Below are 25,411 nucleotides of genomic sequence, written 5' to 3' on the forward strand. Positions count from 1 at the left end.
GAGGGATACGCGACTCCACCACGTTCCAGCCTGCATACAAGAAACTCCAAGTGCCACTGAAGCTACCTTCCATACCTTAAAAGCAATCTCACCTGAAGCAAAGATATGATCCAAGGTCTCCTCATGTGGACCAGCATAACAATCACACCTAGAGGCTAAAGCAACTCCCCCGAGTTTGCACTTTAACATCCACAGATAAGAAATTGAAACGAGCTCTCCACATACAAACCGAGATCTTCTTAGGGAGTAATTTATGCCAAATCTAGTCAAGCCAAAGAGAAGGCTGACCTTTAACTCGAATCAGCTCCCATGCACTAGCCGAAGAGAAAGATCCATCTTTGGCAGCTTTCCAAATTAAAACATCATTATCTTATTGCCATGTTTCCTATATATCATGTTTATTGTAACTGTTGCTTGATAAATTAATTGACACCCCCAGCTCTAATTATTGTCTATTAGACCCCTGCTAAGGAATGGGTCCCTGTAGAATCTTCATTCACTTGAGGGATCAATGCAACCATAGTCGACCCCCCTCCCTTCTAATCAACTTTCTGCACTTCGGTTTCATGAGGATTAGTCCCCTCATTACTACTTTCTTCGTGCACATTCTCCTCCACCCTCTTCCTTATTCCCCCTGATCTTTTGCTTACTCTTTAAGATGCTCTCAACCAGGGATCGTACTGACCCCCCAGGCCCTAATCCTTCACCCGTACATCCCTGCTCTTGAGGCAGTATTCTCCCTCATTAAAGGACATCTTCGGTAGCTTCTCATATGTAAATGGTACCCACATCTTCTTCCCTTGAATATTAACAATTCTACCTCGGGCCACCATCTTACTCAAATCACACTTCAATTCACCCTTAAACTACAGCCCCAACTAGATCCATCCTCTTGGGCATCAACTTCCAGAACCTCCCCGATAGAACCACCAATTAGTTCCCCCATAGTTTTATTCATCCATGCTAGCGGTAGGTTATGCATTTGCACCCAAAATGCCTCATGATCAAACTTCATCAGATGTGGTTAGGTCATACCATCAAACAGTTTCAACACAAACAAATGGTTGTCAAACAACCAAGGTCTCCTCCCATCACCTGATTCTTATCCCCAGTATTAGCAAACGTGATGACAAAACTATTAGGTATGAATTCATTAAACATTAAAGGCTTCTTCACTCTCCAAATATTTTCCATTGTTCTGTGCACCTCCTTCCTGATTATTCGCGAAACGATTTTTCCCACCAAACTCCTCTCCACCTTCTTCCTCAATGAATCTCCCAGACTAATCTCAATAGGATCGTTCTCCTCCTCATTCAGTTGAAATTGATCCCATCCTTCCTCCAGCTCCTCCATACCTCTTCAATTCCACCAAGATGAAATCAAGGACTGTAACCTCCTAGTTCTAACCGAAATAGGTGCAGACTCCTTACTCCTCCACTTGCTCAGAGTATATGTTGTGGAGAGCAGACTTGGGGAAAATGAGAGATTCACATCTTAATCAATTGATGATTCTGTTGGTACCAAATAACTTTCAACTTTGTAGAAAACGAAACGATAGTATTAATATATACGTTAATTACTCGATTGATCCTTATAAAACTGTACAGAGAGAGCTTATGAAACGACATACATACACATATATATATATATATATGTGGTCCCCCAGCACAATCAATGGCCACAGGGCCATGCCGAGCGACAAATATGACTCTTTTTTTTTATTATTATTGAAACATACAAATAGGACTCTTAAACAATTTCTAATTCTTATAAAAAAAGAGATCCACTGAATCACCACCTTTTATACAGTTGCAATTGGGCGGTTGACCGTTGACTTCCCCGGGATTTGATTTGTTCTCCCCCCATTCCATTCCCTCTGTTGCCACAATTTCCCGTTCCGTTTCTGCCACTACCCTACAAGTTTTGAGTGTCGATGTTTTATATGGTAAGTTACGTAGTTGTCAGGAACTGTCAGGGGCTAATTAGTCATGTAGTATTCCCCTTAAAATAACCAAAAGCACAGCTACGAGGGACATAATAATACTACAAAACCCACTCCCACGCTCATCATTGCGCGTGTCGCTTTACACTTTATCGAATAATGTGGGTCAATCATATTCACGTAGCGAGCACACGTTATAATGGCGCGTGAGAGTCATTTTTGACAGAAAATAATGGGGAGGGAGGGCTAGGGAGGTGGGGGCTGCTGTGTATATAATTCATGTCCGTATTATGAGAGGGCCTTTCCTCTTTTTCTAACTTTTGCTTTCTCTTCCCTCCCATTTCTCTCTGACCTAATTGCCTCCATCTCTCTCTCTCTCTCTCTGATCAACACCATCACCGGCACTGGAAATTCACCTCTAAATCTTCAGAAGATCCGTCTAGGTTTAGTGGGTCTTTTTCATCATCTTGTACCACACACCACCTAGCTAATCTAGATCCCATCTTTGAGCCATAGTTCTTATTCCTAGCTAGGACTCATTAATTAACACAAGAACACACACGCACGCACTTTACACACATATATACCAGTACCTGAAGTTTTTGCTGATCAGTTTGGAGGGTGAAAGATCGATCAGGAAGTAGAAGAGCAGGAAGAGACAAGTACTTCAGTTTCGAGAAGTGAGCGATCGAGCTAGCAAAGATGACTCCAGCTAATTTGGCAGGGCAGTTCGGTGATACCACTTACACCAAGGTGTTCGTTGGAGGTTTGGCTTGGGAGACCCAGAAGGAGACCATGAAGAAATACTTTGAACAGTTTGGGGAGATCTTGGAGGCTGTTGTCATCACTGACAAGGCCACTGGACGATCCAAGGGCTATGGATTTGTATGCTTCTTCTCTTGTCATCTTTTACTTTCCGGTACATATATTGAGGAACTTGGCTCATTCTTCCATGTTAGTATCTGTTTCCTCTTTGTGATTGGTAGATCGTGAAATAATCGATCGAGACATCTGGTAATGTGCTTCTCACCGAAATGGAATTATAAAGGAACAAGAAAATATGTGGTTAATTATTATTATTTTATCATGATCTTGTAATGGAGATTAGTTGTAAAAAACAGATTCTTGCATGTGGTGGTGAATTACTGTTTTTCTCTATTTCAGGTAACTTTTCGGGAACCTGAAGCCGCCATGAGAGCCTGTGTCGATGCTTCTCCTGTCATAGATGGGAGGAGGGCTAACTGCAATCTTGCTTCTTTGGGTGTCCAGAGATCCAAACCCTCAACACCAAAAAATGGTATATATTTGTGTGTATATATAATATGGATATATATACCTTTCTTCTTCTTCTGATCTCTCGTTTTTTCTTCTAGTAATTATTTCACATTATACGGGCCGGGGCCGGTTATCAGTTCTTTTATCTGATATATCAGATCTGGAAAAAGTTTCACGAAGTCTTCCATTTTACTTGTCTTATCCATTGTCAAATGCAGCATGAATATTCTTCCAAATGGAAAAGAAAAAGGCTCTATTCGATGCTTCCATATAAGATTTCCTAAGAAATTATCTTTCGCAACATGCCTAAAACCCACTTTCTTCACACTCACATATTATATGTTCATCAGTAGGATATTTTCCTCAAGCTGAAATGCACATGATTCAAGCCAACATTATACGTTTTCCATCATGTTAGCTAGCTGCATGTTCTTTCTTTCTTTCTTTCTTTCTTCTTAATGCGCATATAGGTTTTCAATAAAATAACTTTTTATCCTTTCTTTGGGATGAATTATAATAAATTAATTTCATTCAACCGGTTTATTTTTATCAATATAGAAGATATTAGCTTTAAAAAAGAATCGATGAAGTACTAATTAGCTGTAAAATAAATGTGAAACGAATTGGACAGGAGGAACAGGTAGAAACTTTAGGGCAATGGGATCTTTTCAGACAGGGTTCGGAGGTGGAGTGGGAACAGCTTTTCCTTCAGCAGCAACCTTCCCTCATTATGCCATCCAACAAGGGATACCTTATAATCTTTACGGGTACGTACGTACGAATACGCTTTGCGTTTTTTTTTTTTTTTAAGACGTCCCTCCTCTGATCTAATTTTGTGTATGCATGGTCAGTAGCATGCGCGTGCATTGCCACCTTATGCACACAGCATACCCATGATCAAACCTCATTAAACTAGGATTATTATCAAGCATGCTCATGATCTATCGCCCTAACCAGCCATGCACTCCTTACTCTCTCTCTCTCTCTCTCTCTCTCTCTCCCTCCCTTTGAACCCACTTTAACACGCTTTTACATGAAGTACTGTTGTTGTAACTACGATAGCATTCATGCGTTGGCAAAAGCGACATCCTTTTTGCACGTTCATGCCGGCCAGCATCACATGATGTGTGTCATGCACCAATATTGTATGAAACACGTCAGGAACACGTTCATGTGCCTAGACCATACATTTTAATTGCATGCATACCCCGAGGCATGCATCATGCATGCGATGATGGTCATGCATGCCCCTATATATGTTCGTATGCTTGCTAGCTTCAAGCACTAATTTGAACTGTGGATTTTTTATCAATTGCTTATTTCCCAACTTCAAATAATATTAACCCTTTCCAATTTTCTTGTTCATTTGATCGCTATTTCAGGTACTCCACATACAGCTCGCCAGATTATTCTTACCCCACGGTTTGTACAAATTTCGCCTTTTCCTTCCTTTTTTTCACACTACTTCTTAACTTCTTAGGATGCGTCTGGCCGAAGCATACTTTTTTAGGAGATGCAATGTCGACCTTTTAACTTTAGGCGATAAAATAATAAAAACTTCAACAGTTTTTTTTCTCCCAAATAAATTATATTGGATACCTCCTAATTGTTTTGCGAAAAAAGAACAGCTTTTTCTTCCGAATCCTATTGTGAAATATGACAAGACATATCTGATTTGAGAGAGAGAGAGAGAAAACAAAACGCTCGTATTCCATCTTTAAAATTAAAACTCCCGAACAAAAGTATCATTTACGGCTGCAAAGTCATTTTACCTACATGTGTGTGTGTATATATATATATATAATAAAGATGAAAATTAATTCTCTTGGTTCGAAAGAGTTATAAGATGCCTCTAGCTAGCCAAAATGGTCAGAGTACGGCCTTTTTGGAACAAAAGGTCGAAATGGTTTCGGATGGATTTTCTTTTTCTACTTTTTCTATTTTAATTTCCGGATTCATTAATCTTATATATAATATATATATATAATGTTAATATATAGTTCATGGTCTTTTCCACAATCTAATGTAAAAAATTCTCTAGAACCATCTAATATAATTTTATGATCTTTCGAAGTTAATTAGTGAATATCATATATAATTGCATGCGATCCATTGATCTCAACATATATAATCTCTGGATTAATATCTGCTTTATACATAGAAAGCGGACATCAACATGGATGTGATTTGTGACAAAGAATATTGAAGGAGAGATCAAACAAGGCCATGTCTTTTTCTCTCTTCTTTATACCCATTAAGAGAACCTGCAGACTCGTGGTCCACTCTCTCAGTTACTTTTTCACGGTCTTCGAGGAACCACCCACTGAGCAGTCACCACCATGCAGCATGCATATCTAGTTTTTACTAACTTTTTTCATCAATTATGACGTTGACTGGCTGCAAGAAATTAAACATAAGCAAACAAACTACGCTTGGATTTTCTGCTTCGTGTGTAGCTGCCAACCAGACATTATAATTATCTACGAAGCAGTACAATCCAAAATGGGAAAAAGGTCAAATTCACATTTGAAATTAGTTGTCTAGCTGCGAGGACGTATATATATAGTACTCCGAACGCATACAAATTATTTGAGCTAGCACATTCCCATGTAAATTACATCTAATACATATATGTACCCAAATGTGACCTGATTTCTATGTGACATGTGACACATCTTTGGGACCCTAGTTTTGGACATGCATGCAATAACCCAGAGCTATATATATATATATATATATATATATATATATATATATATATATTGTAGAAAAACAGCGTACTATATATATATACATATATATATATATATATAAAAATGTATGTATGCTAATTACATGTAGAAAAAGTACTATATATCTAGCTTGAGTTTTTTTTGTGGCATGCACAGAGCTACTATAGCGTGTACGGAGGGGCATCGTCCCAATTCCCGATGTATGGAACGGGACCCGGCGGGATGGTCACTAGTGCGGCGGCCGCGACAGGGGGTTTCTACCAATATCTCCAGTTTGGGGAAGGGAGTCATGGCACTGGAGCTGCGGCCACCGGCTACACTTCTGGATCACAGGGTTATGGTGTCAACTATCCACATCACCTGTTTCCATATTCGGCCATCAACTCAACTGGGGGATACCCACAGCACTATGGTGCACCCATGTCTCTTGCACCTACGCCCGCCTTGCCATCAGGTTTGTACTTCATAAACGGCCCCGCGCATTCAGATTCGTAGACATTATTTTTCGAACGGTATAACGACCTAGCATTGTGGAAAAGAAGTTTCTTGCAAACGCATTTTACATTGATCATTTTGATCTTCCAAAACTTCTAAAAATATCACCCAGCTTGTTAATTACCATCACTTATAAACATGTCGATATGGGTCTAGACTTAATTTGGGGTTTCAGAATAAAACTTCAACGCAGATCAAGTACTGCTTTTAAGAATTACTTGTAAAATTTCTAGCAAAACATGTCGATATATGTCCTTTTGATTTGATTCAAGGAGTTACTAACATCTTTGACAGTGTGTTTTGCTGTGCCCCAGGCGTGACCATGGCGCTTCATGCACCAATTCCTCATCGCTAGAGATTCATCTCAATCTAGCCACATCGAACTTCTCAGCTGCTTCTTGAAGTCTCAATTCTTCAACCTTCGGCCTAACCATGGTTCTCTCTGTCACTCTCTCAGTGTCTAACATAAGCCCAATTCTGGTGATTTGGGCTTCTGCACACATACATGGCCCCCAATAGGGGCTAAATATCACCTCCAGAATTGGAGGGACGTCATGCATTTTTCCCCTTTGCATCTTTTTGAAAGAAGGGTTCCTTGAAGAGAACCATAGCATGTCATGTGTAACAACCAACTGATCGAGCTATTGGAATTAGCTAAGACGTTGGAAAATAGTTTTTGAACCTTTGCCCCGGAAAGGCTAGGTAAAAGGAAACTATAGTACTACTTTGTAACTTTAGCCCGGGAAAGGCTATAAGACAATTTAAAGACGGTTTTCAAAAATTGTAAATTTCAACAACTTATACAGCGAGCCCCTCACTCTAGAAATTTAAGTTTTGGAACGTCTAATCCCTCCAGCTTCAGCTAATAACCTCTAATGGAGAGGCAGTTTTAGCAAATTCACGGGCGCATGGAATGCCACCCCCAGCTTTTTTGTATGTTAACGTAGCTAGTCTTAGGATTTTAGAGGTAGGCCGGGCAAGTCATGTCTTTTTTTAAAAGTCTTCTTTTTTATCAACTTCACTTCAACTTTTTAGTAGTGCGTCTAATCAACCGTCTTGATCCCTTAGGTTAAAGGGACGCAAGATCTTGTTTTTTACTATGTAAATTCATTAATGTGGCTATAAACACGGGAGTTTTAGCCCCATTTAATTAATTTCTAAGTACTTTAGGAGGGATAGTGTTTTCTTTTATATTGCATTTAGCTTTTAGTAAATTTTTATCATCCTTTTTGAGAACTCCATCTATGGATGTGGAGCTAGCTCAAATCATCTGCATGCAACCCGGGGAGATATTTTGGTTCCCTTGGGTTTTTCTCCACTAACCCACATAAACCATGGTTAGGACTTAGGTTAAGCTCGTCGCTTTCTCCTTCGATCTCTTCGTTGCTTGGTCATCTTCAGGATTCACCACACTTACCGCCATCCTCTCTCTCTCTCTCCCTCCCCCCAACATTTACTTTGAGATGGAACAATTGGTACTCTTTAATCATATGTGTAAGCCTATGGATTGGATTGTAATTAGGGATGCTACTTAATTAGGACGATTCAGAATCATTTCCAATCATGCTGGTTGAGAATGGATGATCTGATACTTAATTCTGCTATGCTTTTAATTGAGACTCTCATGCTTACTTCTACCAAGTGCTCAATCTTTCCATGAAAAATATCAAATTTAATATTGTTCCTGCTCGTCAACTTGGAAATTATCATGTCGTGGTGTCCGCTGAAAATTTTTTGTACTGGTCGAGTTGCCATGCAAATGTATTAATTGGATCAATATATTTGTTTAATTTTGAAGTGCTTTTTTTTTTATTTTTTTTTTTATTTTTTTTTTTATTTTGAGTAAAATCAAAGTAACTTCATCACATATCATCAGCTGAAACAGCACTACAGAGTTTATCAGTCAGTACTAAACTCATAATTGCTATATATAGGACCCTCTTCTACCCAACAGTGAGATACATCATTACATAAAGCCATGATATTGGCTAACTTATGCATGTGCTACCACGTTCCCTTCTCTATATGTAAATACAATTGACCAATCAATATAGTAATTGAAAACCTTTCTTGTATCTTCTATAATCTATCCAAAAGTAGACCAATCCTCTTCAGTATATATTCAGTACAGCTTTTATAATCTTTTGTGCATCACCTTCAAACAAAACTCTTTGAAACCCAATTTTGTACACATGATCTCGACATCCGTCTCCATAAGGCCATGCATGCATTCTGCTGCATTAATAGATCTATATATTCCCTGTCTTTGTTCATGCAAGGCAGCCAATATTTCACCATTACAATTTCTAACAATCACACCTATATATATGCCCATTATCTGGTTTTTAATTTCAATTACTGCATCAAAATTTGCTTTGCAGCAATCTTTCCCGGGTCTCTTCCAGCATTGAGCTATTCTCTCGATCACCCTATTGTGTTGCTTCTCCTCTTAAACCATATGGGCTCCTGATGAAATTCTTCCAAACCATCCATATATAGATCATGCATGCAATTCACACCCTTTGAGGAGCCGATCGAGAACTTAGCTTCAAAGATGAACAAGTTTCTTCCATGCCAGATGCTTCTCATTATGACCACATGAATAGGTTCAAGTTATCCTTCTTTAACTCGCTACACAGATCCTCCCACATATTTAAGAAATTCTCCCCATAGCTTGACCATTTCTGAAGTGGAGTACCACTCCCTTTACCCCCATGCATCAGAACGGCCTGCTGGACAGCTCCACAACATGAGTAATTGTTGCAACTCCATTCAAGCAAATAGGACATGTATCATAATCAATAATCTTTCTACTGAAAATATTATACCTGGTTGGGAGAAGGTAATAATTCTCTACCCTCCCTCCAGATAAAATGCTTTGCAACTCCAGGAATATTTAAACCCCATATATAGCTTCTTCCACTTGTTTTGAAGTGCTATTGATACTTGCAGTAGTAACCAATTCACCGCATGGGTTTTTGCCTTTTACCCCACATTTTCCAGATCGAGGCGCTGTGCAAAAGACATTTTAGCGACATATATCTATAGCGGTCCCATGGACAAAATTAATAAACGTGACTTACGTAATTCTGATCACATGCAGATGAAAAATAAATTTGATAGCTCCACGCTGATTTTGTCGTTGTCGTGAAATCACAAGGGCAAGCAATTCCACGATATTATTCCCGGCCAATAGCGATCATTTTAAGTTGTAAATTATTTTCCGACCAATATAAAAAATGTCGAAAATATCTTTCAAAATAAACAAGGCATATATGCGAAAACACATTCTCCAAGCAGGAAAACACATTTTGTTTGACATGTGATTAACGTTTGTGCGTGTTAGTGAGAGAGAGAGAGAGAGAGATAGCTAGACGGGGACTGAAAATTTCTAATTTTTAAAGGCTTTCCCTGTATATCAATATATATATAAGCCCACAAATTCAAAGATTAATATATTTTGAAACCTCAAAATTAAATTCGCCATCCAAATTAACCCGTTTATCAAAACACAAGCTCGTGAAGGATTTAGAAGGTCCTGGAGTATTTCTTAATTTCATACATGATTGAAGATATGGAAACGAGATCCTTGTTTAGTGCAGATCCACCAACAATCCTCTTTATGCAGTCCGAGAGCCTGGTATAATATAGCAGCAGCTGTGTCAATGCAGCCCTCAAAATCTCCATACCACACAGTAAGCTGCTGAAAGAAGTTATGACGTCTTTATGCATCAGCTCTATTGCACCTTTCCATCTACTTGCAAAGTCCTTCACCAGTGGCTCAACTTCTCCAACGGCTATGGGTTTCTCGGAACTAGAAGTCGGGTCCTCCGCTGTTAACAGCTTGCGAATTAGCCCATTTCCTTAAACAAACATATGAAAAAATTATATTGAAACATTGCATCGATTTAATACTTACAGGCTCGGGTCTTTACAAACTTTATTATATCACTGAAATGCTCTAGTAGCAGCTCTTCCTGCAAGAAGAAACAGACGAACTAAAACAAAATGCAAACAAAAACCCAAAAGTCAGGAAAAAGGGCCTACACAAAACAGAACATTGATAGGGAGAACGATATAAGCTTCAGAAGAGGCATTTGGTTGTTTTCAAACTTTATGTCAGCACATTTTGCGAAAACAAAGTTCTTCCCCTACACATATCAGTTACTTCCCAAGGAGCTTCCTGAGGGGATTAAAGGAAGCATTTCTTGCACACCCTTCAGTAATATCAAGAAATACAATTTTTGAAAGAGGGGTAAGTTGAAGATAGCACCGTTCTGTTGAGACAGGAATCAGGACAAAGGTTTTAATCCTTCAAGGAGATGCGTACACTCCCTTCAGTCATAGAATAACAACCCATGGAAAGTCATCATCATTTTTATTTTATTTTTAAAAAAAAAACAGAACATATATATTCAGTTTCTAACAGTGACTATTTAACCCTATGGCTTCCCTAGATGTCTTTATAATAAGCAAAAAATACAAAACAAAAAAAGTTTCACTAGCAACCAGCCTAGGCACAATTCTTCAATTTCAAGATCAATAATGAAATTTTCCTTCTGGATCTAAACCATGTCTCAAAGCTGTTGGTTGACAGTTACCACGAATAATGCTGTGTTGCTCTTCAGCAGCTCCTCAAAGTGCATTTGAATTTTACCACCATCTGGACTGGCTTCCTGAAATCCAACCGACAAACATGTTAAAATTCACAGCAGCTTAAGGCCAGAGGACACTGCAAATTTCTTGAGCAACAAATATGAGCGAATATGCTGTCCATCCAAAAGGCATTATAACGAAGCAAACTTGTCCAAAAAGTTTTTTTGGATAAAAAGGAGCTGGTCTGAAAATTTATTGCCCGACCACCCCAACTTCTACCTTTACATTAATAAAGTTGATTTCATAGTCCAGAAGCAAATAAGAAACTAATCCTTACCTTCAAAACAGAAATTGTCATGTCGTAGTTGTTAATCAGAAACACAATTTGTAATTTGGTTTTTGGGAATACTTTTGCAAGCTTGATAAGCAAGTCATCAACAGCCATTCTCAGTCGTTCCAAATTCAATTCAAGCTGCAATGTTGAGGAATTATGTATTTTGAGAAATTGATCTCATTATGAAACCAAGCATATACATGTTTCATTACTTCAGTTCTTGTGTCTCACCTGCCCATCTCCATATTCAACATTGAGGCGGATTAGTGAAGCTGTGAATTCAGCATAACGCCTCATGACATAGTGAGGATGAACATCATCTTCCCATAACGTCTTCACGTTAGCGTTGCGCAGGCTGTTGAGATGCATATCGAATACCATCTTGAAACGGGGCCATAGGGAAATATTGACCTGCTCAAATTGAGTTAAGAATGAGTCACCGTTATAATTTGTGGTAAGGTTAAAGATCCAAGACACAACAGCAGAAGAGTTTCAACAGTTTTCTACCCCTGTACCATTTTGCTGGACCTCCTTTCTTTTTTTGATGTCTAATTATAGCTTTCCAAAGTGAAGACTTGAAGGATCTTAGATTTACAAAATAAATATTCTAGACATTGGAGAAGAGAATACACGAGCAAAACAGGGAGGAAAACACGGCAATTCAGAAGTAACACAGTAACAATGATAATCTCTTAAAATTTTGGAATCCGTGTAGAGGACAAAGAAATAGGATCGATAGATAATTTTTTTTCTTGATAAGTTAGCAAAAACATAAGCAGGATTGAGGGAGAATTTTGAAAATGAAAACCACCTATCAAAAAAAAAAAATTGCAAAATGAAAGCCAATATGTTGACTTAGAAACAAATTCTAGTCATTCAGCAGTTGAGTTCCATCGCTTTCAAATTTCAGGAGTTTTTATAAGGTGTGGCCAATTAAAAAAGGGATTAAAAGTATTTTGTAAGGACAACAACATTAGAGCCATCTTCTGTCAATTACACGAGGTTAGCAAAAACATAAGCAGGATTGAGGGAGAATTTTGAAAATGAAAACCACCTATCAAAAAAAAAAAATTGCAAAATGAAAGCCAATATGTTGACTTAGAAACAAATTCTAGTCATTCAGCAGTTGAGTTCCATCGCTTTCAAATTTCAGGAGTTTTTATAAGGTGTGGCCAATTAAAAAAGGGATTAAAAGTATTTTGTAAGGACAACAACATTAGAGCCATCTTCTGTCAATTACACGAGGGCTCCACGTTTTTGCCACCAAACTTTGGTGGCTGAGAAAACCTGAAATAAGCCATTAGATCCAAATCCCTGAAGTGGTACAACAAAAGATATGGACAAATAAGGTCAGCTGGTCTTAAGCTAGAGGTTTTGGGAAAGAAAATGTCAATTCAACCATATTTTCTTCCTGATTTTTCATATATGGTAAGTTCTCCTGTATTCAGTCAAAGAAGAATATATGCATATATATATACTTTGTCTATGATTTAAAAAAATTAGTGACCCCAACAATGGAGAAATTAACTGGAGACCAAAAAAAAAAATCTTATTATATGTTATGGTCCTTGATCATTTTCCTAGTTATACCACTCCTTTTCTACCTATAAAAAAAGGTTATACCACTCCTTTTCCAGCATCAGAGGTAGTCTCTCTTCCAAGTTACAAACTGTGCCAATGTATCTTTAGACAGAAATTTGAATCATCGTTGGGCAGCTCAAAAGATAAACATAGCAACTATATTAAAAAATAACAGACCTTGTCTAAATATAAATCCAAGCATGGAATCCGTCGCCGCGACATTGTGAGCTGAAAAGTAAACATCAGTTACAAATTAACCACAACCAGAATCACTATTCAACACAGTTTGAGTAATGAAACAATGATTGTTTTGGACACTTCACTAAAAATCAGAACTGCTATTTCTAACCCCATATGATATAATCAAAATATAACATGAAACAACAGAGAACGTTTAGAAGTAAAAATAGGAATGATCAAAGCTTGGAACGCTACCTGGTGCTGATGTATTATCCGAATCATGAGCATTAAGCCAATTGCATCATAACAATTTGGAAGTATTGAATTGAAGTGCTCATCAATGACAGCAAATGGACCTGATAATCTCAAAGAGCAAGCAAAGAATCACTAATCTATCCAATTGTTTTTGGGCACAAGAAAAAAAATACACAATTCAAAGTTTACAGTGCTCGTGAATCATCTTGTATTCGTATGAAGCTTCAAAATATATAGAGGCAGACAAATGCCCAAGTACATGAGAATGATGAGAATGATGCTTTATTCAGAGGAGAATGTATAATACAATCTGAGTTGTAAACATAATGATCAAATTCTAATGCAAGTCATTCCATAGACTGCCATTTTTTTTATATGTTGAATAATACCTGATAAGAACCACCGAAACTCAATTGACATCAGTTGTGTCTAGAAACATTTAATGCAAGTAATGCAGGAATATGTATCAAAGTTACCTGCAAAAATTTCATAAAATATGGATTCCTCACCAAAGAAATCATCACAGAAATGATATCTGTAGAAGACAAAGAATGTAAAATGCTTATCACCAAAGGATTATAATTCATTATCATTTAGAAAAAAGCATAATGAGCAAACTCCACAGTACTCAGAAGTAGCAGTATCCATAAGCAGCTTGTGCAAACTCCTGAAGAGAACCTCATAAGGATACTTGCTGGAACTGGCTTCAGCTATATGTGGAATTAAAGCAGGTTCATCAATTTCCTGATAATTCCAGACCACGGCATTAGCAAGCAATTAGGTCACAGTGTCTACCACAACTGTCTTAGATTCATTTATAAAAAATATGGAACATGCTTTGACTGGCAAATGCAATACTAATAAGCACTTTTTTAATACATACAATTCAATTTACTAGAAAAGGGATGAAACTTAAATACACAGGATGCGTGTAAGAATGACTCCCTTGAGAATGCAAAATTAAGCTCATGGGAATATTGACACATGGGTGAAATAATATATAGGAAGCAACTCATTAATGTTAATCTACAGAATAAGCATTCCATAGAGAAGCCAAATATAATAGAAACAGACCAATGCCCAAAGAGTTGAAATTGAAATTTAAGTGAGTGGTTGCCAAGAGAAGCTACATGCATTACTTCCACAAATACCATATTTCACAGCTGGCAGAGAAATTATTTGTTAAAAAGTATTTAAGAAAACCTTCAAAATTTTTATCCTCTCGCCCAAAGCATAAACAGCAGAGCGATTCTTCAGGGGTTCCCTCCCTCTTAAAAAAAGACCAGCAGTGCTTCTAGTCTCCACACCAATCAAATCACTATATGTTGCTATATCCAACTGTAGTTTCTCCAGAGCCAGAATATATGCACGGAAATGTGCACTTAAGACCTGCAGAACATGTAGCTGCACTTCAATACTCTTCAAAAATATCAATGTGAAGACAAGACAAAATATGAGGAAGAAGAGAAGCAAATGAAATTAAAGCTAACTCTATAAAGATCAAATGAACACTGCCAAGTCCTCATAAAAGTAGAATTGCATGGGTTAAAGTTTTCGTCCGCATCCCGACTAATTAAAAAAATAGATAATTGGTTCAAATATTCACCTTGTTCATTGTGTCAATGTATGCTCCACGGACCTCATTATATACTTCACTGCCATGTTCTTTGAGGAAGGAAACGATGTACCTGTGTGTTCATGTTTTAATATACTTTTATGATATGCCCATGATTGACCCACAGAAATATGATAAACAATACCCTTCTGGTGGACAAAGAAAAAGGGAATGACTTCACGCATAATGGCAATGTCATGAAATCTTTATTAAGAAAGACACTAAAATAATTTGCGTAAAATAATTCATGTACACTAAATTTATAATGCCGTCCGACATGGATAAGTAGCTCTCTTTACAGACATTGATGCCAATGCTTTAGCTAGCATCACATACAATTAATTACCTGAATGAATGCTGGGGATGCACAGAAAAGCTTTAACCATCAAGAGCATTCTTAGCACAGCTCATGATGGGCTCAAAAATGGTGTTTGATCAGCTCTCAACCCCATGATCAAAGGAAAGGATACACACATATAACTAGCTCTTATTATGTAAAGTCAAATTTTCTAATCGACAAATCAAAAGAAACAACCAATATATGGTATGCAGTTTTCCCAAAATAGGTTCAAAAAGAGAAAAGTACACGTGTGCAAGAAGAATTCCTAGCTTAATAGTTAATGGTGAACAAAAAAGAATGTATCTCAAGAAGCTTCTCGGCACAATATTAAACAAAATAAGGAACTTTCAGCGATAAAGAAGTTGTAATTGGATTCAGATATGATGGACGATATAAATATTGACCGATGATAAAACTCACAAGCATGCTAAGAAGATTTCACAGAAAGATCAAACACAGCCCATCACCACGTCCTTTAGAGATCCATATGCAATAAAGATGCAATTGCATACTAACAGGTTAGCTAGCCATAGTGATGTAAACCCATGGGGAAAGAAAAGAACCAAAAAAAGGGATTTGGCGAATGGAAAATACCTATATGATAAAACATTGCCAAATTAACATGTGCCATAACTAAGAAGTTATTAGACACTACTCACTTGTATTTTAAAAGTACACTCTGTTGAAGGATCTGGATATTTGTTTTTGGTTTTCTCAAAGCATAAAGCTTCTGAACAACGAAGTCAAACGTCTGCAAAAAGATCAAAACAGTAGAAAGAGTTTACAGTTCATGTGTCAAATCCCCATTAAATGAGTGATCATATGGTAGAAAATGTCAACTGTTAAAACTTGACTCATAAAACATTATTTTATTTTTGATGATGTGGAACCTCATCAGGGGCCCTTCTGACCCACACCTCAGGAGTACATGACCCCACCCACCAAAATTCATAAAGACATCTGAACTTACTTCGCAATTAATATGTCAATTCGTCCTTAAATGAATGAAATTTTGCATAGCCTACTGGCAGTTGTAATCAATTAAGAGAAAAAACTGTTGACGAAGGCCGCTATTCCTATCCTCATGGCAATCTTTGGACTTAGAAAAATTACCTCAGACTTCAATTTCCGTTCTAGATGACAAACTAAAAATACTAGTTACTATTAGATGTAGATGAATATATGACTAAGACAGATACTAAGGCCCCGTTTGGATAGTAAAAGTGTTTCATCTCATCTCATCTCATCATTACAACTTTTTCAAATTCCCACACAAGATATAATAAACAATTCAACTTTTTCAAATTCCAAAACAATAATAATATTAAAAATAATATTCTATCAATATTTTATTCAACTTTCATCTCAACTCATCTCATCTCCTCATCTCAATTCACTATCCAAACGGCACCTAAGTCTCAATGTTATTATGCTCAAGTATCAAACGTAAGTACCAATAACCAACTTTTTCAAAGGTACACAAGTGTCAAAATTGTAGTTCTTTACAAGATATGTTAGAAACAGACACAATATGATTGAAAAAACTACATGTTAGGGTCAGCTCCTCATGTCAACCTAGCTTTGGGGTTGCCAAGGACTCTAAGCCCAAAATGTTTGTCACCAAGGATGGCTACTATTTCTACTTTCATATTTTAACGCTATAAGGACTGTTCTTACTAATTGATATTAAGCAGTCTAAACAAGCAATCATCCGTGTACAAATCTCTCCGTGGGCATTGACCATAAAGCAACTACATATTTGTGGATATGATATGCATGACATTGTAGAGGGTGTAGTCTCATTAACATTGTAGAGATGGAAAGTGTACATTTTTTTTTATAAGTAAAAATATATATTAATATCAATAGGCGTAACCAAGTACACTGAGTGTATACAAGAGAGAACACCTAGCCCATAATAGAGAGCCCCTAAATGAACACCCCCCAAAGAGGGAGAAATTAGAAACCTATCCAATAGACACCAAGCCCTATTGGGACAAAAGAAGGCTTTCCAAAACAAAGCAAGTCACTGTAACTACCCCAACCCTTTGTCTCCCACACAATTAATACTCCACCCGAATTATCCTACGAGGACTGAGGAAGGCTTTAAGCCTTCCCTCTAGTCCTCCCTCGACTTGTATTACCTCCCTTTGCGTCGTAGTTGATTGCCCAAGTAAGACATTTTAACTCCCTGCTCTTCTTAAATCTTGATTTTGTTTCAAGTGAGTGACCCGCCTCAATTGCAGCGTGTAGTGCTATGAATTGGTCGTCAAATTCTCCACAAGTAATCCCCACACACTGTCGTATCTCATTAACCTTTTGCAAAACCCAATCCGATGATGATCCAGCTATATTGTTTAATAGAGAAAGAGATAATAGGGGGACAACATCTTCTCCATACACAGTTCCCAACTGAACACCAAGTCCTAAACATTTATCCTCGCAAGGCACCAATGACAAACCCATATTCAAATCTCATACCTCCTCAACAACTCCATTGGTTCTCTCCAATGGTAAGGTCATGGTCACCATTGGAGATTCTGGGTTGGTAGCAAGTCCCTTCAGACCTCGGCGTTACACCATTTTCCTTCAACTTCGACATGAGAGCCATAGTTTTTTTGGGGAGAACACTAACCAAGGGTGTAACACCGACTGTCTTTCCTGTGTCACCTGTGGCAAAGGGCATTCCATTACGCATGTGGATCTGGTTATAGGGACAAGGTTGAAACCGATTTTCTGTTTTCCTTTATCTAAGATTAAAGGATTCGGGCCTATCTTAGGCTTGTTTCTTATGACCATTTTGCCTCCAGCTGAAAGCAAGTCTATTTTCCTAGACAAGAAAGCGATTGCAGCCTTCAACTCGACAAGCTGGGTTTCCATCTCCTTTAATGTATTGTGCATCATGACAAGTTGGTTCTGAGCTTGTGTGATTTGCAGGCCACTTTCACAGTTCCCCTCACTCTGAGTCACCAAAGCATGACCCGTCTTCAAAGCTGCCACATATGATCGCCTCGCCACTGTGGTTGTGCCTGGGTTTTTTTGTTTCAACTCCAGGTTGATGTTCTCATGATCAGATGTCCTCTCCAAGCTTTCCTTCCTTGACCCATCAGCATGAAAGGAAAAAAACATATACGCGGCTCTGCGTAATTCAACAGCAAACTTCTCCCAATCCAGACCTTCATACCCTTCAGGAATGACTACAACACTCCGCAGGCCTCCACCATATTCGATGACAATTAGATACCTACCATGCACGTTAGAGCATCGTTGAGCCACGAATGCTCTGTTTCCTTCGTGCAAATGTTTTGTGAAATCCGAATTTCTCCCCGCTTGTAATACTACTTCCACCGTAGCCACCAGCCATCCTATACCACTCCAACCCATAGCTACAGACCTCCAAACCCTTCTGCTCCTCTCCACAATTTTTAATGAGGACCTCCATGCTTCTGGCAAAAACTCAAAAGCCTTTGATTCCATCCAAAATCGCACCAATTGACCCATATTAAGTTCAAACCTTCGATTTCAGATGTAGGGGCTTACCAAGTTAAAGGGCTTTCCAAGCTTCATTCCTATCGAATGTTTATGCAAAGATACGAGCACAAGCTTCAGTGCAGATACGAGCACAAGCTGCGAGAAGGACACAGTTGAAGAGCTACGGAGCTTAGCTGCAAATAGGGCTCGCGGGACAAAATCTTGATGCCGGAGTACTCCCAGCAGACTCACTGGAAGCCGGCGACTCTTACTGTGTCGATGGCACGGCCAACGGAGCCATTGGTAGTAAGTGCCACTACACACGGGCTCACTCTGAAAGACAACAGAAAGAGAAACTTGCAAAAGTCCAGGTCGCCGGAGGGAGGATAGACGCCGGACGGCCTCAACAAAGTCACCAGGGACCGTCGACCTTGTATGTGACGGTGGTGAGGTGTCACAAGCTGGCTAGGGTGGCGGCAAGTTTGGGTGCCCTAGGGTTTTCTCTCTCCGTGCGTATTCTCTCGAGAGGCTCTCTCTAATTTCAATTATCTAGGAGATAAAATAACTATGGAAAATGTACATAAAACAAAAAAATTAAATAACGTTCATCAGCCAGTGCATATGCAATTGTAGTAAAAAAAAACCTTTGAAACTGCTTTCTGACGGAGTTTTTCTAGCTCAGGTTGAACATCTTTTAGAGCTTTTGAAACTTTGACCATAGGATCCACTTCTACAAACTTCAGCTTCTTACTTAGAATCTCAAGAGTTCTCAGGAATTCATCATTGACCTGGACAAATTCCACTGCAAGTATGTTAACAGTAACAAAAGGAAAGGGATAAAAAAAAATTTCCACATCACTACATTGAAGAGGAAGCACAACCAAAATGGACAAAAACACATGTATTCTCCTCTCAAATCACCTGTATCAATATTTCTACATTATTCACTTCCCTTAAATTAATAGCAACCAGAGTCCAGGTAATCTTTTATGATAGATAATCTTTTGTGATAGAAGAATCAATGAAACTCTTTGATTTGGGAAAAGGGGACAGTTAAACAAGAATAATTTTGGTTGAGTGTGATCAAGTTGCAAAGCTTCTTTTCTTTCTTATATATATATATATATATATATATATATATATATATAATTAACCAAGTTTCATGGCTAAGACAGACATGTAACAATATCAATCATCACATGAACAAGGAAAAATTTTGTCATACAAAAACCAGTGATACCTCTCCATCAATAATTATGTCAACCATCCGCGGTGGGACTATAATGTCTTCTACAAATTTTGCCAATTTTGATTCTGCCACCTGTTTAAAGAACATATTTAATGTAAAGCGCAAGAGAAAAACAGAATGTCTATAAACAATAATTTCACTTGAGTTCCTTTTTATTCCAAGAAACAGAAAACCTAATTGAGCACAAAAACAAACTGACTGATGATGGTTCAGAATGAATTCTATTATCCAAGAGTCCTTCTACATACAATCCCCCCCCCCCCCAAAAAAAAAAAAAAGAAAAAAGAATCATAGAATGAGGATGCAGTCCAACTAGGTCATACCGCAAAGGACCAATTGAAGAATTCTTATTCTGCCTGTTTCATTACCTGAGTTCTGTAATTGTGGTCCATACTTGACAAAGCACAAATAAACACCAAAAGAAACTCTAATTGAATACAACATTTTTTTTTTTTTTTTTGTACTGACTACATCTAGCTCCTTCCACACAAGATGACTCGAATCAAATGGTTTACACGGCCATGTGACAAGATGAAAGCATCATTAAAATCTAATTTAATCCACAATCCATGCTTCTGTGGTTCTCAAAACTGAAAACCCAACAGAAAAATGAAGCAAAAATTCACAAGGATACCTTGCGATTCTTAAGCTTCAGGCCCATATCCATAGACTTCTCTTGGAGGATTTTTATGTCTGAACTTATGGAACCAATTTCAGCCTGGGAAATAAAATGTCAATGAACAACTCCATTAAAAAGTGAAAGAAAAAAAATCCAAACACAAAGAATCAATCCACGACAAGGTAACAGAGAGATTGTATATCATTTAAAATGAACATGTATTCAAGACTTCTTAGTTAAACATCCCAAAGCTGAACCAAAATCACTATCATTGTTCACAAAAGTTTGTAGGAAAAATAGGACCACACTTTTAAACACCTCTTAAGCAACAACGAAATGAAGCTAGTGCCTACAATCAGTGTTTTCTTTTTCACAGCATATAAATGGTCCACTTGCAAAATCATTTAGACCTTCTACATGGATCTTTTGTAGTAATCTTTAGTACTTTCTATATATAAGATCCAGGGGTATGGGATCCAAGAGGTGCTATTTAAATATTTACGATACCAAGAAACTAATGAGGGAATTAACCTAGAGAAAAAGCCAGATCATGCACTGATCTGCACTTGGACTTCATAGACATAGTGTGGTTGTAGAGGGAAGTCAGGCCTTGTCCTCATTGATCAGACTGTGGATTACAACATCGGGAATTAACCTAGAGAAAAAGCCAGATCATGCACTGGTCTGCACTTGGACTTCATAGACATGGTATGGTTGTAAAGGGAAGTCAGGCCATGTCCTCATTGATCAGACTGTGGATTACAATATCTAAATAACCATCAAGATGAACCCCTCGAATAATATAATTTGTTGCTTGTTACATCCTCCGCCTATTTACATTTGAATTGCATTTTGGGTATAACTTAAAACTAGTCTTTGACCCAAACCACACAGTTCCTTTATGCTTGATCTACTTTGAAAATACAAATAATTGCACTGCAAATCAAAATATGAAAGTTTTTGCACAAGGTTTCGGTCTTGTTGAAATAGGCAGGAAAAGCCAATGAACTCTAACAACACTAACCCCTCCTGATGGTGATATCATGTGTTCAAGACGCATTAGGTGGGTGCATAGTTACCAATCATAAGATTATTAAAAAGAATGTCATGAATTATAATTGTTGCAAAGTGGCAGAATTATACTAAAGATATGATGGACTACGTTCTCAGCCAATGTGTTATTAGAGTGATTACTTGCTTATTTCCAACAAATATGCTTGAGAAGCCATTTAATCAGTTCAAAAAATATGAAAAAATAAAACTTTGCATGATTAATGAAACCTTCGGTTACTTCTAAAAGAAATGAAACAAAGTCTCACTGAAGCTGCAAGCAAGTAAACATTTGTTTATTGCCAAGCAAGGGCCAACATACTTGAAATCCACTGAGGAGAGTTTCCATCTGTGACAAAATGCTGTCACATTCACGAATTTGATCATGAAGAGACACCAAGTTATCACTTTCATGTATGTAATCCTGCAATGTTCAAAAGATAGAATACCAATAAAGTCAACAGAAAACCTCCAATTTTTTTTTTAAGTTACGCAAAATGAAGAGTATCTCTGCCACACAAACAATCAAACAAGTAAATAATGTCTTATTCTTCATTGATGTGCGTACGCATGCTTGTACGCACTTCCACATACACATGATATTAGATAGACTGCAAATGCGTCTCCAACTAAAGCTTGGGAGCTCTGTATATGTAAGTGTAATGGCCAAAGTAAAAATTATCAAAGCTATCCTTCCAAAAAGTTTTTGTCATAAAAGCTATGCTCCATGACCCTTACGGCCTAAATTCCCCAACCCAATCATTATCACCTTATATTCAGGCTGCTTTAACTCTTCTTCTTTATCAGATAAGTAAGCCCAAGTAGATCATACATACAAGGTAGGGCTTATTTTGCAACTCGAGTCTCGTGTACATTGATTCAAAAAAAATTAATGGAGCCATGTAGCTCAGCCGTTAAAAGGGGAAGGAGCAATGGGATAATCCTGGATTTAAAATTGTACCAAACTTATAAAGTTGATCCTAGAAAACAATGGCAATGGCATGAAACTCAGAGGCTCAAGACTTTAACTAGGAAATTACACTAATCTTTCATCCAATAAGAAAGTACCTCCCCAGCAAAAAATCTCTCTTAAGAAGAAAATCTGTACAGGGATGCAATGCTACACCACTAAAGTCTTTGGACAATATTATCTAATAAAGAAGTGTAACAAAAAGACTATTTTGAAGTAAACTTCCTAAAATAAACAAGAAAACTAATTACGCCATATTTGAAGAATTACAGGTTTTGCCACAACAAAGTATCAACCACCTTATGCTGTGGACACCATGTTTAAGTCAGTTTTCAGGTTACCATAACTCAAGCAAAGCCTAGAAGGAGAGAGTTACAATATCAAGTAATGATGAATTATATAAATATGTGCACACACAGACACATATGGATCACCACCGAAAGATTTAGTTTAGTCACCACATACCTGAATTGAGTCTAATTCAACTTGTCGTAAATTGTTCTCAACTCCCTTTGTATACTCTCGTAATTTTGCACCTTTAGACAGTATGTTTGCAACCACCTACGGCATTAAAGAGGCCAAAGAGGTGAGGAGGGAATCGCTAACATATAGAAAAGAACATCAAAATCCATTTTTCAACTGAGCAACAAAACTCAATTTAAACACTGAAACAAGAGGAGAAGGTGCAAGGAGAAAAGAATAAAGACATTTTTTTTTCAAAGGTTGCATCTTAAAGAAGCATTGATAAATCCATGGCCAAGGAAATCATCAGAAATCCAAGAAAATGATAGTGAAATTACATACATCATCATTTTTACATTCTTCTAGTTCTTGCTGTAGGCCTTCCAAGGATATATCATCGCTGTACAACATGTCAACCAAATATCTTTTCAAGATGCCATATTTGTACGGGAGGCTCATGAAACTGACAACGTATCACATAACAAAAGAATGAAGATAATCTATTCCTAAACTAATCAGTGTGCATGTGATATGGATCACTGATTCCAAATAATGTAAAAGTAGCACTAATCCATGCAATGATATAAGGACACATCGTACTTGCTCAAATCCTCCTCGATAGTCAAGTCCCCAACAAATGCTCCCAAATCAAATATATTTTTCTGATCGTCATTTGTCTCGCCATACGACTGTTCCTACAAGCATGGGAAAGATAAAAAGAAAGCTGAAATTAAGTGAGAACATATTACTTGCACGATAAATGGTTAGAAATATCATGGAGAATGGTCTACTACTAAGCGCACAATCAGGATTGATCTAAACGCTCAAGACTCTGTGCATCGGGTATTTATTTTACGCCTCGATGCTATTTCGTGTATTCGGTCCTCTTCGAATGGGAATCTCCTGGGGTGTTTTGAAGGAAGGAAAGACCTGAGACACAGGAGATCCGCTTCATCCTAATCTCTTTGTTTTGTCTATGTTGAATGACGCAAAAGGCAGTAGAAAATAACTCCGGTTTCCATCCAAGATGCGAAAGATCGAGATTATCACATGACTAAGTCGTTTTCAGCTGCTCAAGTTTCTTCAATTCAGACAATTAAGCTAGTGTTTAATGGTTCAAGAGGTTTTCGGGTCTAGAAGCAAATGCTTGCAAAACTGAGGTGTTCTTTGAATGCTAATATACGAAGAACAATCATTTTGGCTTGAGAAGAAGCATATAGAGCTATCGGATCTTACAAATACGAACTAAACCACTGCGAAATTTAAAGTTGAACCCTCACCACTTTGTTCGTTGCGACATCGGCCATAATTGACGAAGCGCTTCAAGGACTGAATACACCTGAGAGAGCTTGAAGAGCAGATGTTCAGATTGAATGCATGGTGGATGAAGGGAATTTCATTTCAGATACAGATCGGCAAATTTTTTCCAATTACTACGATTACTATAGGAACTTAGGAAGACTCGTTCTGCGGGTCGGGCCGGGTCGGTCATATAGTTGTTTGGAATTGGTATAACCTAAAATCGACGTAATAAGTAACTAATGCGCTGTCCGATATTACCTTCCGCCTCATTTAACACTAAGTAAAATTAAAAAATTAAAAAAAAATCAAATATAAAAAAAATAGTAAATAAGTAGTAAGAGAGTAATAACCTTATTATTTTCTTTATTATATTACTTTTATTATCCAGTTTTTTTTAAGGTACATTTTTATAAAATTATATTTATTTTTAATTAATTTATATAATTATACTATTAATTGAATTTATTTTTTTCTAAATTATTTAAAACGAAATTTTTAATTCAAATTCAAATAATAAAAAGAAAAAAATAGTTAAGTAATTAAACAGTAGCAAATAAAATATAAGTAACAAATAAAATATAAGTATGGATATCATTACCTTATTACAAAAGAAACTAAAAGTTAGAAAATGCTACTTAGTCCATCAATCTTACCATTCAAAATTTTCACTCAAATTTAAAAAAAAAAAAAAGTTATCGTTTGAATATTTTAATTTTATTTATAATTAAGAAATTGATTATTACTAAAAAATTTGAGCTTTTATTTTTTCTTAATAATTAAATTTGTTAAAAAAATATATAAATAAATTGCACTAGTAGTATGCCCAGTAGCTATAAATATTGGACTAGCACCACCTTGCCTCGTTTGTTTTTAGAACTCTTCTCAACTCATCTCATATCATCTCATATAATTATTACATTTTTTTCAAGTTATCACACAAAAT

At 37.2% G+C, this 25,411-nt stretch overlaps 2 protein-coding genes and 1 long non-coding RNA gene across 6 annotated transcripts; 1 reads left to right on the top strand and 2 right to left on the bottom strand.

The window, feature by feature from the left end:
- The first annotated feature begins 2,238 nt into the window (after positions 1–2,238).
- LOC121249640 (RNA-binding protein 24-A) lies at positions 2,239–8,081 on the top strand. Of its 2 annotated transcripts, none has more exons than XM_041148364.1 (6): positions 2,239–2,827; positions 3,107–3,239; positions 3,849–3,984; positions 4,600–4,639; positions 6,106–6,403; positions 6,759–8,081. In XM_041148364.1, the coding sequence occupies exons 1-6, from the start codon at positions 2,645–2,647 to the stop codon at positions 6,797–6,799; spliced, it is 831 nt and encodes a 276-aa protein (XP_041004298.1). In that variant the 5' UTR covers positions 2,239–2,644; the 3' UTR covers positions 6,800–8,081. The 2 variants fall into 2 exon arrangements, with proteins under 2 accessions (XP_041004298.1, XP_041004299.1); XM_041148365.1 differs by having other exon boundaries at positions 2,240–2,827; positions 6,739–8,081.
- Positions 8,082–8,498: 417 nt separating this feature from the next.
- Positions 8,499–9,712, bottom strand: LOC121249641. Of its 2 annotated transcripts, none has more exons than XR_005937624.1 (2): positions 9,273–9,712; positions 8,499–9,173 (listed from the first exon to the last, which is right to left on the bottom strand). It is a non-coding gene; the product is annotated as an uncharacterized LOC121249641 (long non-coding RNA). The 2 variants fall into 2 exon arrangements; XR_005937623.1 differs by having other exon boundaries at positions 8,499–9,176.
- A 164-nt stretch (positions 9,713–9,876) lies between these two features.
- LOC121249642 (vacuolar protein sorting-associated protein 52 A) lies at positions 9,877–24,690 on the bottom strand. 2 transcript variants are annotated; one of them, XM_041148366.1, is made up of 20 exons: positions 24,447–24,690; positions 23,767–23,861; positions 23,509–23,566; positions 23,170–23,265; positions 22,057–22,158; positions 20,700–20,783; positions 20,057–20,137; positions 19,461–19,604; positions 16,005–16,096; positions 14,997–15,078; positions 14,594–14,779; positions 14,019–14,134; positions 13,867–13,925; positions 13,391–13,491; positions 13,133–13,183; positions 11,606–11,785; positions 11,378–11,512; positions 11,046–11,120; positions 10,364–10,421; positions 9,877–10,277 (listed from the first exon to the last, which is right to left on the bottom strand). In XM_041148366.1, the coding sequence occupies exons 1-20, from the start codon at positions 24,471–24,473 to the stop codon at positions 9,973–9,975; spliced, it is 2,127 nt and encodes a 708-aa protein (XP_041004300.1). In that variant the 5' UTR covers positions 24,474–24,690; the 3' UTR covers positions 9,877–9,972. The 2 variants fall into 2 exon arrangements, with proteins under 2 accessions (XP_041004300.1, XP_041004301.1); XM_041148367.1 differs by lacking the exon at positions 23,509–23,566 and having other exon boundaries at positions 23,767–23,855; positions 24,447–24,672.
- Between the last annotated feature and the right edge of the window lie 721 nt (positions 24,691–25,411).

Source organism: Juglans microcarpa x Juglans regia, chromosome 2D (assembly GCF_004785595.1).
Source record: "Juglans microcarpa x Juglans regia isolate MS1-56 chromosome 2D, Jm3101_v1.0, whole genome shotgun sequence".
Classification (NCBI taxonomy): Eukaryota; Viridiplantae; Streptophyta; class Magnoliopsida; order Fagales; family Juglandaceae; genus Juglans; species Juglans microcarpa x Juglans regia.

Coding starts and splice junctions, on each gene's coding strand:
- LOC121249640 (XM_041148364.1), top strand. CDS start 2,645: ATGACTCCAGCTAATTTGGCAGGGCAGTTCGGTGATACCACTTACACC. Junction 3,985..4,599: donor ATACCTTATAATCTTTACGG/GTACGTACGTAC, acceptor TCGCTATTTCAG/GTACTCCACATACAGCTCGC. Junction 4,640..6,105: donor CAGATTATTCTTACCCCACG/GTTTGTACAAAT, acceptor TGGCATGCACAG/AGCTACTATAGCGTGTACGG.
- LOC121249642 (XM_041148366.1), bottom strand. CDS start 24,473: ATGGCCGATGTCGCAACGAACAAAGTG. Junction 14,135..14,593: donor AGAGGATAAAAATTTTGAAG/GTTTTCTTAAAT, acceptor TGGAATTATCAG/GAAATTGATGAACCTGCTTT. Junction 13,492..13,866: donor ATTTTATGAAATTTTTGCAG/GTAACTTTGATA, acceptor TGAGATTATCAG/GTCCATTTGCTGTCATTGAT.